This window comes from Ostrea edulis, chromosome 9, assembly GCF_947568905.1.
Source record: "Ostrea edulis chromosome 9, xbOstEdul1.1, whole genome shotgun sequence".
Classification (NCBI taxonomy): Eukaryota; Metazoa; Mollusca; class Bivalvia; order Ostreida; family Ostreidae; genus Ostrea; species Ostrea edulis.
Window position 1 is genome coordinate 11,180,307 of NC_079172.1, and position 15,903 is coordinate 11,196,209.

The 15,903-nt window shown below is 34.4% G+C and overlaps 1 protein-coding gene across 1 annotated transcript; it reads right to left on the bottom strand.

The window, feature by feature from the left end:
- Positions 1–6,175: 6,175 nt before the first annotated feature.
- LOC125659502 (tumor necrosis factor ligand superfamily member 10-like) lies at positions 6,176–12,573 on the bottom strand. The gene is made up of 6 exons (XM_048891182.2): positions 12,442–12,573; positions 9,650–9,896; positions 7,971–8,461; positions 7,833–7,869; positions 7,494–7,607; positions 6,176–7,328 (listed from the first exon to the last, which is right to left on the bottom strand). The coding sequence occupies exons 3-6, from the start codon at positions 8,448–8,450 to the stop codon at positions 6,913–6,915; spliced, it is 1,047 nt and encodes a 348-aa protein (XP_048747139.1). The 5' UTR covers positions 8,451–8,461; positions 9,650–9,896; positions 12,442–12,573; the 3' UTR covers positions 6,176–6,912.
- Between the last annotated feature and the right edge of the window lie 3,330 nt (positions 12,574–15,903).

Below are 15,903 nucleotides of genomic sequence, written 5' to 3' on the forward strand. Positions count from 1 at the left end.
TGTACAGTGAAAACTTCTAATCCGACACCTGTGCAATCCATTTCACTGGGCATACCGACCCTATTTTCATTCTCAATTTCATGTTTTTATAGTTTTTACAGTGTTTATTTCGACGTTCTATGAGTAAACTCATGTATTCGTTACAAAGTTGTTCAGAGGGGAAAGGGAGGGGAAAGTGGCGACCCTCATTAACAGAGGTCCCCTACCACAGCAAGGTGTTATGTAAAAGAACCCACTTTGTGTCTGCATAGGAGTCCTGCACAAGTCTAGCATAAATCTTGGGCGGTATAAAATTACGTTCAGTGTCGCAAAAATAAATGTGAAATACTCAAGTACTAGTACTTTAGACAGTGCAAAGACCGTCGCTATTTAGAGTAAATTAGTGAGAATAGTATTTAGAGCAGTGTGCCGTCTAAATTAAGAATAATTATAAATAAAGCACACCAAGTCAAATGACAAAAACAACATTTGTCAAATTTCCTTTCTTGTAAATTTATATATAGAGAGAACAAATAAAAAATAGAATTGCACATGTACATGTACGCTGAACAGAAATTCAACAATTGTAAGCAGGATGTAAAACTCAAATAAGGAAAAATCCTGTTCGGCCAATCCCGATTTGCTAACCCCCTATGTTGGTTACTTTATAGACAAAATTGAGATGAAAGTGGAATTAAAAAAAAAGGCATTGCATTGTTGTCTACTTCCGCCTTCCGTCTGGTTTACAACTTAAAACTGTTCAAAAAAGATTTTAAATATTATCATATTCACCTTCATCAACACCAATCCAGGTTCAATCCCCATTTTGAAAAACTCTCGGCTATGCATTGCGATGGCAACCACTGCATACTTTTAATGTTGAGACTCTAGATTTAGTTCCAGCGTCCCCGTCCCAAAACGGAGGCATTCCTTTTCACGCAATCTATGTTTGAAGAGTATACCAAGTTCAAATACTAGGAACTCCTAACTACTGAAGATAATGATATGAAGACTACAGAAGATGGGTAATTAAAGAGGAAAATGGAAGTAAGATTCCACTAGTGACTACTGGCTTATCATTGCGTCAAAAATACTGTACGAAGAATATTTGCACTCTTCACACAGACTCCCTTTGATAATTCACCAATGGTGCTTTGGCCATCCGAGTAACTAAAAGAATATAGTGGCAAGAATTCGTCGTTCAATTATGTTGTAACATAAAATCCTCTTCAAATCTGTTCTGCAAGCACATCTAATTATACCGTTATTTTATGCGTCTGCTATGTGTATCAACAGTTGTATATACCTTATCTGGCACAGCAATTTGTCCATGAAGACCAAACAGCTCAAAGAACCTCAGATGTCTCGAATACGAGGACATGTTTAATAGATGTTCACTACAGACATAATCAGACGGATGTTTGTTGGAAACAAACGTTAATGACGTTAATGTGCTTTGATGTATCTATTAATGGAGACTTTTAAACTGAGAAGTAAAGGTTAATATTCAGAAATGCAGAAACGTTATGGCAGTGGATGGCAAATTGTTTTATGAACTTATGGAATATTATTCTACGATTCTTCCAATTTTTATTTTTACGATTTTTAATAATCCCATCCATAGCGTCGTCAGCGTAATTTTAGCATAGATTTCCGAGTAAATGTTAATTTTTCTTGCAAAGCCGCCACATTAGACATGAGTTCGAATCTCAGGACAAAACATGGAGACCCATAAAACAGAGGTCCTTTACTACAGCAAGGCGCTATGTATAAGATTTATTTCATAGACTTCATACAGAGATTTCTCGAGTCTAACGTGGATCTGGAACCCTACTTTACACTCAGTGTTGCAGAGAAGCGTTGGTCTTTTGCTTGTTCGTTGTTCTAACGAATACAGGTTACTCTTCATACACATGTACTGAGGTTTTTTTTGACAGTGCGAAGGCCGTCACACTCGACAGCGAATCTGAAAAACAGATTGCAACGTCATTTGACTTTTTAAAGTTTCTCTAACATGTACCTCCTATTGTGTAAACCGAAAGCCAATATCAATATCTTAAGAAAAGCGCACTACAAACCTTGGCCTTTGGATCATATGTTATAGACACATGGGAAATAATAAGGAAACACCTTTCCGTTTCTTATTCGAATGTCTCTGTGTCATTGCAATTAAACACTTCTCTTGATATCTTGTACACAATGCCTCGTTTTACTTTTTTTGCATACGAAATAAAAGCTGTGAGTTATATGATACATGCCAAACTTGAACACGTTGGATGAGTAATAAATGTCAGTATAATGTTGCCAAGTTCGTGTTAAGCAAACATAACAAAATGAAACATCTGTGTTACCTGCATGATCTTTATTTTATGGAATAAATGTTTTTACTTCTTATGTCAAGATTGATTATGAGTATTTCGCATTTCACAACGTCATTGGTGGAACACAGATAACACATAGCAAATGATACAAGAGTTGTCAAAAGACAATGTAGCTCGCCGGTAAGCGTGACTCTATTTACCCTATCCCAAAAAGATGGAGTTTGGGAAATGTATGTCAATGTCCATGGCCTCAGTCACTAGGTCAAAAGTCTTGATACCAAATAAAATGAGAATTCTATACATATATGAAATTCATACCCCTCCTTTGTTTAAAAGATATAGCCCAGGTTAAAGTTTTTTCCCTTGACGTGTGACACCGTTTGTCGTTTTCCTTGCATAGATTAATGTTTTAACTACTTGCATGCCAAATTTCAAGTCACTGGTATTTAGTGCGTTCCTTAAAACTTGTCGACAGTTGATGCTGCTGAGGAAAAATAAGTCGTGTAACGTCTACACGAAGAACATTATTAAAATATGAGGAAGTAAGTAGCGTATAATTGAGGTGAAATTTTAATTGACAGGTCCGAAATCTTCCATACTAGTCTGAATTTCGCTGCTGTCATAGGCAAGAAACGACTCCGTGACCTGGACCGGTAAATGTCCTAGTAAAAATAAACAAGTGAAATCGAGAGAACGATGACGTATATCTTTGTTATTTTAAGAACCAGTTAAATTTGGCATGCAAGTAGTTAAAACATTAATCTATGCAAGGAAAACGACAAACTACGCATAGCTTAACTAGTTTAAGATTTATTTAGGCATTTGAAGCGAGTGGTAAGTTTTTTTTATCTGTGTCAGAGTTAGACCCCTTTCTATATTTATGGTATCACATAGTTCGGGCCCAAAACGGGCTTAGCCCCTGTGGCTCTAACCTCTAGGCTACCACCGCGGTCCATTGGAAACCATTACAATTTTGGATGATGATGAGAGAGAAAAATATTTTGAGTATATTAGTTAGGTATCCCATGCACGCTCACTGGAGGCAGTCAGGGAAACTCAAACACTCACAACCAAACATAATTCAATTAGTTAACCGCCGTTAACTGTCTGAAATGTTGCCAAAACGGCGTAAAAAATCAATCAATCAAATCCCATGCACTGCAGTAGATAAAAGTTTTTGCAAATCAATAGTTAGACAGAAGATTCGGTCCAAAGGCCACCATACCCTCTAAGTATCCATGGCAACCGGGGGGGGGGGGGGGGGGGGGCAAACACCCTTCGGAAGGACTTGACTTTTAGCATACATTGTATTTTTATATTTTGCATGGCTACGTTTTCAGTCTCACTAATTCTACTATGTTCTATATATAATTATTGTACACCTAGTTCCTGTTTCATTTCAACGATTTGGAGTCTCTATGGCGGTCCACGTTGTATTTGAGCCTAGCTGATGTTCGGACAACACAGAGACGTTTGTCGTATATCAATGGGTTATTTACGATGAACCAGATCCGCCATTTAACTCTATGCTAGTGTCAATGTCGACATATTGACACTCACTGACATGAATTACCGAATGGATTCATTTTATTTACATTTAAGCTGATGAAACATTTTTTTCTTACAATTATATCGAGCAAGCTACCTGCCTTGATTGACAAGACGGATGACCTTGGGATAGTATCCCTCAACCATACCAGTTTATTGTCCTCTATCGTTGAGGATGACCTTGGGATAGTATCCCTCAGTTTATTATCCTCTATCGTTGAATAGAACTCAGTCGTTCTGAGGTTCAAAACATTCCATTTTAAAGACCACAACCCCTTTGTCATTTCGTTATTTCATTATTGTACCATCTGTACAAGCTTAGTTTTCTAAGCCACTGTTTCCTTGCTGTTCTGTTCAAATCAGTCTTTGAGTTTTAAATTGTCTGTTCCAGTGTCACTCCGCTATCTGTGGACGCATCACCAAAATAAACCGCCATTGTTTTACGCTTTCTTCTATACTCCTTATCTTCTTTTTGAATCGTACGTGCAGTACATCACGACATATTAGCTCCCCTACAAGGATTAATGCCCCTATTGTCTTTCAACCACATAGTTTAGATATGATAAATCATTTTTATCGTAGTCGGATCCTATTTATATCTTTTCGTATCACCAGCATGACTCTTAAGTAAACTTTTAGGTAAAATGACTTTAAGGAAAATTCTGCGATTGGCCACTTGATCAAGATACTTATGAGCATGCTTTGAATCCGTTCTTAGTTTTCCAACCGTCTTGTAATATAGTTCTACCTTGGTGCTATATTCGTTTAGGTAAGAGCGTTCGCCCCGCATGCGGAAGGTCGGGGGTTCGAATCCCGGCCGCGACAGACTTAAGTCATTAAAACAGGTAGCAACAGTTCCATCGCCAAACGCTCGGCATCAGGCGTGAATGTCACGAGTCCTCCGAGATGACCTTAAAAACGGCTGTCCCTTGTCACAGTAGGTGTGGCACAAAAAAGAACCCTCACTGCTCAATAGCCGTAAGCGCCGGGCATAGGCCTAAATTTGAACGTCTCCATATGAGTGAAAAATTCTCCAGAGGGACGTTAATCAAGATGTAATCAATCAACACAATCCTTTGGTAAATTCTGTATTTCATTAGTCTAAGTCCTAATAACGGGTAAGTCCTGTCAAAGCACTTTGTTTATACCATGTAGGTATATGTACATTGATCAGCGGTGTGAATGAGCAGGCCATCTGGATTAATTGCTATAAACGTCAAGTGTACTTAATCCCGTGGGGGTCCGGGTTAGAATAGGTCCTTAGTACCCCTTACTTGTCGTAAGAGGCGACTATAAATGGGGCGGTCCTTCGGGTGAGTCCGCAAAAACCGAGGCCCCGGATCACAGCAGGTGTGGCACACTAAAGAACCCCCCCTGCTCAAAGGCCGTAAGCGCTGAGCATAGGTCTAAATTTTGCAACCTTTCACAGGCAATGGTGATATCTCCTTATGAATGAAATATTCTTGAGAGGAACGTTAAAAATTATACAATCAATCAAGTGTACATACTTAATATCCACCCTGCTAGGTGTGGGTCAGAATTTGTTTTTTATTATTTGATTGATTGACTGAAAATGTCCCACAACTGCAGCAATTTAGAAAACTTGCTACGATAATATGGGCAGCTGCAAAGTAACATCAGTTATCATATTACCATTATTATTATTATAGTATGAAAGATAAGCGCGTGTCAACAAAAGGTTTGTAGTCTCTATAGGATGAGGTTATCGTCGACATGTTTAATTATACATACAATCCGTTTTATCTTATGTATATCAGAAACATTAACATGCACAGTCACATGTCTGAGATACATGTATACATAATAAAAGCAACAAAGATTTATAAAGTTTCGTGTTTATGATGTATATTAAGTAATAAGGTCGGACAATTGAGTAATATTGTAAGGTCTCAAGGCTATGCACGCACTTTTCTCTTTAATGAAGTTGATGAATTCTACAGTGTTAGGTAAATCATGTATCAAATCGTTGTTCCCTTTTTATATTTATATATATATATATATATGTCAAACCAAGTACATTCATACCAAGCATTTCGTTAAGCACATAAACTGTAAAAGAGTGTATAATTTAATCTAGAAAGATATGAGTACAATGCATTAATTTTATGTATGAGGCGCTAAATTGTAATTAAATGTAGTATTACATTGTATGTTTGTATGCCTGTAATTTACACGGATAAAAATAGTTGCCTTTAAACTGTCAGGAAGAAAACGTAACTGAGCTTTCATGCTAGCTATAGAAGTTGGACGTGTGTGATGGTGATGCAATCAATGTTCTATCACCATAAATACAACGAACTACTGAACAGATTATCGTTCTTTATTTCTATATATCGACACATACACTGTATGGTGTGTAAATACAGTTTTGTATATTATGTTTTGACGGATAGATTACAGTTAAAAACAATGAATGTGTCACGGGGTTTGTAGAACAAGGTGTCTATGCCTTCAAGTTAAGACTTTGATACTTGAGCAAAAAATATCTTCCATCAAATACTTCTGTTGGAGATTATGAATGGCGTTGGGGCTGTGTTCATCTTCAGTATTCTATACAGACACATAGCATAAGTAAACATTTATTTGACATGTGATATTCACATGAAAACAATTGCAAATATAAATATATGTATATACATAGAAATGTCACAACTGACATGTAAACAATGCACGGGGAATCATTCATTTATCACTATCAAACATTGGACGGTTATTTAACCTTAATGCGCGTATATATCTAATTATAATATGTAAACAAACCGGCACGTCTACACACTGGACGTACTTCAATATATAAAATAAATAAGCTGTTAAAATATACATTCTTTGATTTGAACAACATGTCATAAATTTGAAACTAATGAATATTCAAAAATTCATTTCACCGGTGATAAAATTGCATTGAAGTCTACGTACAAAACTGGTGCAGTTTTTGACTCCTGAATTTCTGCAACACAGATATATCATGTTTAAGTACACAAGCCAATGAACACATCGCCATGTTACATTCGCAATGCCCTCTGAGGCAATGGTGTATCTAACATCACCCTAACTTAAACATACCAAAAAAAGTTGCTTTGGGGTCTGGAGAAACCTGACTGATATTTGAAACTTTGACATATATTTCATCACCAACATTCAATCGAAAAACACCGGCAGTAAAACTTGTGTAGTCGTCATAGTCTTTAGTGCGCTCCCAGCACTGTGTTCTTACGCTTTTGAGAAGTAGTTCCTCACCACCGTTAGGATAAATTACATTGTACCTATACACGTAGTGATACAGTGTTGTAGCACTTAAACTTACTCCGCTTAAATATTGAGACAGAAAGTAAACCTGGCTGTATAAATAGTAGAGGCCTGAATTGTTGACACGAATACGGTCGTTCCTTAATTGCACGCCTTTAACGTGTGCTATTGGGTCAGCTGTTAGCCAGTTTCGCACCGCTGCTTGGCCAGGCTCTAAAATAAAAATGCAGTTCAAAATACTTCATTTTCATGTGTCAAAAAAACCTTTTTAAACTATGGTATTCCCAGAGTTTAAATACCATTCTGTGTCACGTAATGTTAACTCTGTAATTATGATATTCAGATTAATGTAAGCATTATTGGGAGAAGTAAATATACCTGAAACCAATGCTGGGTATTGAGGACCAATCAGTAGGTGCGCGGCAACATCGGCGCGGCTCTCCTGTGTCGCATTGCTGTGTAATCGCAAACTTTCCTGACCTTTGATCATAGCTATAAAAGAAATATCCCCACTTTTAAAAGTTCAATATTCATGAACAACAATGTACATGTATATTCCGTCTACATAGTGTATTATGCATAAAATCTTAAGAACAAACAGTACATTGGACATAAAACCTCAACAACACAAAACGCACATTTTCTAGAGAAAATAAATATATCTAGAGAAAATTTGATTTACTTCACAGACCCGACATGCTTTATCTTTACAATTACCTTTTGTCTGTGTGATATTCATCTTTTTCTCAAACACCTGCAAAAACATGTAATACATTAACTTTTATTCCATAGTTTTGGTCTTTTTTTATTATAGAATATACATATGTAGAATGGTATTAAAAATGACTAGCTTACCGAGCCCAATATGGTCGACGTTTGGTTCGGTGAATTTCCACAGCAGATCTCAATTCCATTAACAATCTTTCTTGTCAACATGGAAAGATGACCATTGTCTTCTGGAAATGGTCCGAACTTCAAGTCTGCGCAGGGCACACAGAATTTCTTATGTTCATTTTGGTGTCTTGTATCATCGTCAATTTTGTTTCTTAAATCAGATATCAAAAGGAACAAAGAGATGACAGAGGCTGACAGAGCGATGCAGATCACCAACAGTAACAAAGTAACTGTTCTGTATAGTGTATGATGAGTACTGAGACTTCCCGAAGAAAAGTAACTCTTCTCGGAACTTGTTGAAACAGAGTTTCGACATCTTTTGATGGAGCTCTCGCTGTCGGAAGTTGTCAGTGTAAATTGAATATCCGGACATTCGCTGGGACATGGTGACGGCGGCACAAGAGCGCTGACGGAGCTGCAACTGCATTGTTTGTTGTTCATTGTCCAAATTTCTGTCAAAATTCACATTTGTAAATGTAAAACTTTAATCTTGAAAAATTGCTTTTCATATCTAAAATCTATATACAGGATTACCACCACGAAGTCATATTTATAAAACCCATTCGCTTGGTTTACTGGATTATTAAAATAAATTTAAATATGATAAAAAACGATCTACTCGCATAACCAATGACCAATCAACGTATATACCTGTTAAAGAATGAGTCAGGGTAATACGAAACTAAATTTCCCCGCAATTATTTACTCCTAGTTAGTAATCTGAAGTTCGAAGGAAGTAAACCTCAAATGATTTGGCGCGCACCTGTGTGTAATGATCTTCTACAGGATAAAACAATTTTCCTATCAAATTGTTATATATAACTGTCACATTTATCAAAATGCAAAGTCAAATATAAAACTGTATGAAATGTTATCGGCTGGAACTTCAAGCATAAGATAAATTAGAAGCATTTCCATTTTACATCGTAAATGTCTGTGGGAGATCAACATAATCTATAATTCTCCATTTTTTATATCATTGCAAATTACTGTTTTTGAAAATTATTAAATGTATCGATTTGGGTGATTCTGGTCTCAGGACTGGTATAAGAACATCGTGTTTTAGAGGAGTTCGTTCTCTGGTTGTTGTTGTTGTGGGTTTTTTTTACCATTCTAAACAATGCATGCAACATATTCATACAATGATTTTTATTTTTTTTTAAAATATAGTTAGCGGGTATTAAAGTCTGATGCCACTCGTGTCAATTTTGTTAAGATGCACACTTAACACAAATTTCAAAGGGCACATAGTTAAACTGGGTAATACACACTTTTAATTTTTTACAATTTCCTATCCTGTCTTTGAGAAGTCGTTATAGAACTTATCTCACTGAAAACAAAATTTACAAGAAAGTATTTTTAATTACGACTGAAAGCAAGATTATTAGCTAAATGCTCAAAATTGATTATTTGATTAATTCATAATTTGCGATTAAAAAACAAACCCAAAATTAAAAAAGCCAAAATAAAAATGATATTAATAAATAATGAAAAAGCTAACCCAAAACCGAGCTCACGGTGTTAGGTGAACGAAGTTTAAAGCTCAAGAAAGGCAACTACTTCAAGAAATAGACGTCGATATATACATCGTAGCTAATTGATATGCATGCATAAATCCATGAAAGATAAAATATACATACCACGTTCAAATGTTTGTAAACAAATTCTCCACTATCAATATGTGTTGGGAAAAATACAGGAGTGCTATCTATATATCCAGCCTGCCCCAGTAACCTCGAGTGATTGGTAGAAAATAAACTCCACATAATCCAGGGGGAGTTGATTAAATATCCGGTAGTTTGACGAAATAATTACGAGGGAAAAAAGTTAGAATAAGTATACCCTGTGCATCACTTCATTTAGGTCACTGCACCGATTCTTTGATCGCTGAAAAGAAAAGAAAAATCATGTGACAGATATTTGTGAATTACTCCTAATAATACGCGCAGTGTGTAACACGTCTTGATGATTTTAACAATGAAAACAGCGTGAAACTTCTACGGTTAAGTGGCAATTTAATCATTTCATAGGAAGTGGTTATTGTGACAGAGTTATGTCTATTTTCTTAAGGTTTTAGAAACAAGGTGCAAATTACCTACTTCAGGAGGCATATGTAAGGTTGTGCTTTTCTTTACTCTACTTTATGAAATGAAAGTGAAATTTACGAAGTTCTGCCCTAACTGGCTCGGGCCATCTAGATAAGGGGGTCGTTGATCTTAAAACAGGTGCTGAGAGAAAAAAAATGACATCCAATCCCTCGTGTCAATATTACTTACTGAAACTTTTAGGATGAGTCATTACAACAACGATCGTTTTGTGTCTCTTATTTTTTTTAATTTTTTTTTTTAATTTTAATTTTATTTTTTTGTTCTTGATATATATAATTTAAGAATGAGATCACGCCTATGACATAATGTAATGAAATGGAGACGTGCGGAAGGTTTTTTATTCAATTTTTTTTTTTTTTTTTCCCCCTTTCCAAAGCAACCAGCGATAAAACATTAGATTTTCAGATAAAAATAAGATAATTTTCCCTTTTCGTTTTGACGACTCCTTGAACAAAAGAAATTGCATGGTATCTTCACACATCATTTATTTAATAGAAATTGATAGAGACACGAGAAACTGATAAGGAAAATTTAATGTTTATGGCAATTATATCAGATTTATGAGGAGCGGATCCAAGAATTAAAAAAAACCCACCACATTGTCTAATCGCAAAGCAACGATTGATAAAAAATATTGGAAAAGGAGAGCTATTTTATGAAATATTTTTTATTGTTTTGATAATTCTCAATTACACATTTCAACACATATGACTTTAAGGCAAGCATTAAATGTGAGAGTGGTGGGTCTTACGGATGAGATTCCTGTATCACGGTAGGAGGTTGGCACGATTAGAACTCCCATTGCTACGACACTGAGCATGTATAAATCTGTGGCACTACATGTACAACTGTAAGTGTCACAGTATGAGTGAAAAATTCTCAATTAAACATTTAATTAACACAAACAAACAAATTCATTCCTACACCACAATAACCTGTTAATTATTATCTTAATTGCAACACATATTGTAATATTTTAGGAGAGGGATTTGTAATTTGTTAGAACTTGCTCCCAATCCCTTTGATTTGATCAATGAAATATGTTCAAAACAAAACACAATAAAATCTGCTTTGGAGATAATGGGTGTTACTTCTCTTCATAATTCATATAGAAAGACAAGTAAATGTTTATCAACATACATGTTTAGTGATTTGGTTATTATTGATACACGTCTTCTACTTTAGGGTGATGATGTCTTATCTACTGAACTAAATAATTGTATTTTCTCTTATGTTCAGACGTATATTCATGAAACCAAAAGATTTGGCTGTCGATCATATCATATTCCATTGTTTATCTATAGAACACTTACCATTTATGTATTCTCTGTATATTATTTTTAAAGACAATTGTGTGTTGTAACATGTATTAAATTATAAGGAGAAGAACTCGTAAGTTGTACGAACTTGCTTTTGATCCTTTTGTATATATTATATACAATAAAATACGTTCAAATCAAATCAAATTCACATACACTTTACTTTGAAATCTCTCTCTCATTTACTCTCTCTGTCTCTCTCTCTCTGTCTCTCTCTCTCTCTCTCTCTCTCTCTCTCTCTCTCTCTCTCTCTCTCTCTCTCTCTCTCTCTCTCTCTCTCTCATTTCTCTCATACAAAATGCGAAGATTAATGAAGTTGATTATCTGTCACTCAAAACAAATCCAGTGTATAGTTGGTAAATACAACAAACACTAAATCGATTGGTAAATTCTAAAAACAGACTTTCATTTTGTCCGAGTCATTTCATCTCTTTTTCTGCTTTCGACAGCAAGAAATTGTTTTCTTTGTTCAAGTGATAAATTCATCCCACATATGAAAAGAACATCACTTTTTCTGTGTTAATTCCGTTGCCAAGTGACCTGAACCAGTATCAAGAATAGATCTAACATCATTGTGTCATTTAAAAGATAAAGTCCCGGTGAGATTTGATTCAATAGTAAAGGGGTATCAAGTGCAGGGGATGATCTTAATTTTTCTACTCATTTCAGACTAATATTGATATATACATGTATAAATCCAGTCCCTTGTTTCGCAATTTTGTTTTATTTTTATGTGATTTTGGTAGAAATCACCTTTTCTCTCTCTCTCTCTCTCTCTCTCTCTCTCTCTCTCTCTCTCTCTCTCTCTCAGATAGATTTCAAATCCAATTGCTTATTACGCCAACTTATACATGCAGCACTCTTAAACTGACATTGCAATGTATAGATTTAAGTTCTTGGTATAGATAATAGATTTAATCACGAGCAAAACATTGAACAATTCGCTTACCATACAATTAAAAACACATTCACTACAAGAAATACTTAAAGAGAGAAAATGCTTACCATGCATTAGTATTTCTAGCAAAATGTTATCGTCTTTACACAAATCGATAGATGTAGAACGGTTTACGTTTAGGTACTTAACTTAATTTTAAAAAAAACATCCTGCGTGTATAATTAAATTCTCCAATTGAGTTATTCATGTACAATATTTACATGTGTATGTAGTTTTATAGTCGTCAAACCCACGCAGGAAATCTTGAATTGAAAAAATGGTTCTAGACGTAGGTCTTCCGGAATCTTGTAATGAGACACTTCACGAGATGCGATCAATTATCACGTTTGTTAGATTTGTTTTTTGGGTTTTTTTTGTTGTTTTTTGTTTTATCTCTTAAGGAAAACAATGAATATGAACAAAATAGAAAGTGATTGATAAATTTTTAATTAATATACTTATACTTCAATTTTTGATTTTCAATATCTGTTTCAATATATTAACCTGGAACTCAACGTACCAAGTGTGACTAAAAAATTATTACCCCCCTCCTACAAACAATAAAGATTGTGACATGATTTTTATATATATATATATATATATATATATATATATATATATATATATATATATATATATATGTATGTATGTATGTGTATATATTTATATATATATATATATATATATATATATATATATATATATATATATATATATATAATTCAATAAAAAAGCAGGAAAATATACAGTTCCAAAATATATTTAAATCACGTCTCAAAGATAAACAACTTTGTATTCATTATTTGTATTCACCTGAGGATGGATGTTACAATCCAGAAAGCGCTAGTGATTTAAGTATATTTTGGAACTGTATATTTTCCTGCTTTTTTATTGAACTATTTTGACTGTGTGATATCAACTCTTTCTATTTGGATTATATATATATATATATATATATATATATATATATATATATATATATACCGACTTGAAAATTCATTGGTTGGTTTAAGAAGAGGACAACTATCAGCTATTTTGCATTGTGTATATAGCCAGTTGTAAAATTTCTTTGTTAGGATGTGCGATTTGCGTTCTATACGTTTAGAACTCTCATATTATGGAGAACTCTGGTTGCAGTGCGACGTATTAAATTAGTAAATAAAAGTAGAGCATAACAACGCCTTTAAAAATGTGAAAAATGTAAATAGAATTTGAAATCATCTGACACAATCAAATGAAAGACTTTTAATTAAGTAACTTAATTTTTGTGAAGAATCTAGTTGGGTTGCTTGGTTTAAACATATTTTATGATGCAGGTATATATAAATACAGTCTACTTATCCCGTGGGGATCCGGGTTAGAATAGGTCCTCGATCAGTACCCCTTGCTTGTCGTAAGAGGCGACTAAATGGGATGGTCCTTCGGATGAGACCGCAAAAAACGAGGTCCCTTGTCACAGCAGGTGTGGCACGATAAAGATCCCTCCCTGCTATAAGGCCGTAAGCGCCGAGCATAGGCCTAAATTTTGCAGCCCTCTCGAGAATATTTCATATGAGTGAAATATTCTCGAGAGGGATGTTAAACAACAATCAATCAATCAATACAGTCTACTTCACTTATGATATTGAAGTTGCTTATACTGAACTATCTTTTATATTGAAGTTAAAATAAATCCCCACTACCATTATTCATACAGTTCAACATCGATTATCATACTACATGTACTTATTACTTATATTGAATTTTAGATATAATGAACAATTCAGGTTGATCCCCTGAATTTCAATATGTCCGGAGTAGACCGTACAGTACATGTTGGATCTGGAAAAAGTTCTTAATTTGTACTAGTTCTATGTTTATAATTTTTTTTTTTTTTTTTTTTTTGCACTTACTTACACCAGTTTATTTGTTTGTGAATCCGTTTATGTACATGTAGACTTTTATGAAACAGAACAATTAACACCATAAGACAAAGTTTCGCTGTTCCGTGGTAGACAATGTGTATCTTTTATAGTCAACTAATCGAAGCTGAACAAGTCATCAAAGCTATAATTTCTAGCAGCGGAATACACATAATATGATTTTTCGAATTTTCCACAAGAAGATCCATGGGTATTTTTAGTATCACATCTGTTCAGATTAATGTTTAGTATTTAGAATGTCAAGGGATGCTTGTGTTAAATTTTCTTTTCGAAATTGCCTTTGATGATTCCAAACTTACGGAGTTCCATTTGCTTAAAGACCCAATTTTAAGTTTATTATTGATAACATTATAAGAATTAGGCAGCAGGCTGAGCCGATATAAGGCTCCTCCTCTAATGTACAAGGTATAACGTTTGTTTCTTGATTTGAACAAAGGGATCAGAAATAAGTTCTTTGTCAAATGTATTCAGTATAGAATTGAAATTAGCTATAAAAAAACAGCTATGTTATCTTTTTTAAAATGGAGGTTATTTGAGCAACTTAAAATACAATAGAATAATTTAAAAAAATAAATTCAATACGCTATATGTACATGTATAAATATTGTTACATTGTCATGTACACAATTTAATAAATTACATGCAAAAGGCTGTTATTATATGACTGTCATCTACCGTTAAACCTTGGCTTGACTTTTGTGTAAAGATTATGTAGCCAGGGTATTGTGTCTTTTATTTTCTTACTGCCCTGTCCTCCTTTCTTCTTTCTTTATTTTCTTACTGCCCTGTCCTCCTTTCTACTTTCTTTATTTGAGAGTGCTTATTGCATGGATACTGTTAAATTTACATACATTTAAGATATCCCATATCCACTTGTTAGGTTGGAATGTAAGGGTTTGTAAAATCCGAACCCAATAAATACCAATAAACAACATGTTACTCACTAAAACAATACCCCCCCCCCCCCCCAACAAATCAGTTCTGAACAATTCTGGAGTTCTTACTCTTATGTACACACAGCGATTGTCATAAATCCACTCATAATAGTTATTAAATCAAACACATATTACGTATGAAACAACTTACGAAAATCTGTCACATTCATAAATGAATTTATGGATAGCAGAAAAAATGATATTAAAGTTTATATCATGGGACAGAGTAACAAATACAATGGTACATATGTATATAAAGCTCCTCTGCTCTTCAAAATTCTTCAAAAAGTCCGTTTCTAGCAAGGGAATAATTTCGCAGGAAAATTTTGTAAATCTTTGGGTTTCCTGTAAAGGCATTCCGGAGTGCCCATAATATTACACCGTAGGTTTTGCTGATACATGTACCATACGATATTTTCCTATGTTAACAGAATACTCTGGATTTTTAAAATAATTACTGTATTAGCAATAGAAAGTACAGAGTTTGTCAATCTAATTAAATCAGACTTCTTAGATCCGTGCCGTGTGCTCTGCGATTATGAGCGTATCTTAGGATCTGATTTTAATTAGATTGAGATTTTGTATAATTTTTATAGTTTAGCCTCTTGATATAAACCAAAGACAGTGAAAATAAGGGAATCTCTTCAAGTATGATATGCGTGCATATTGAACA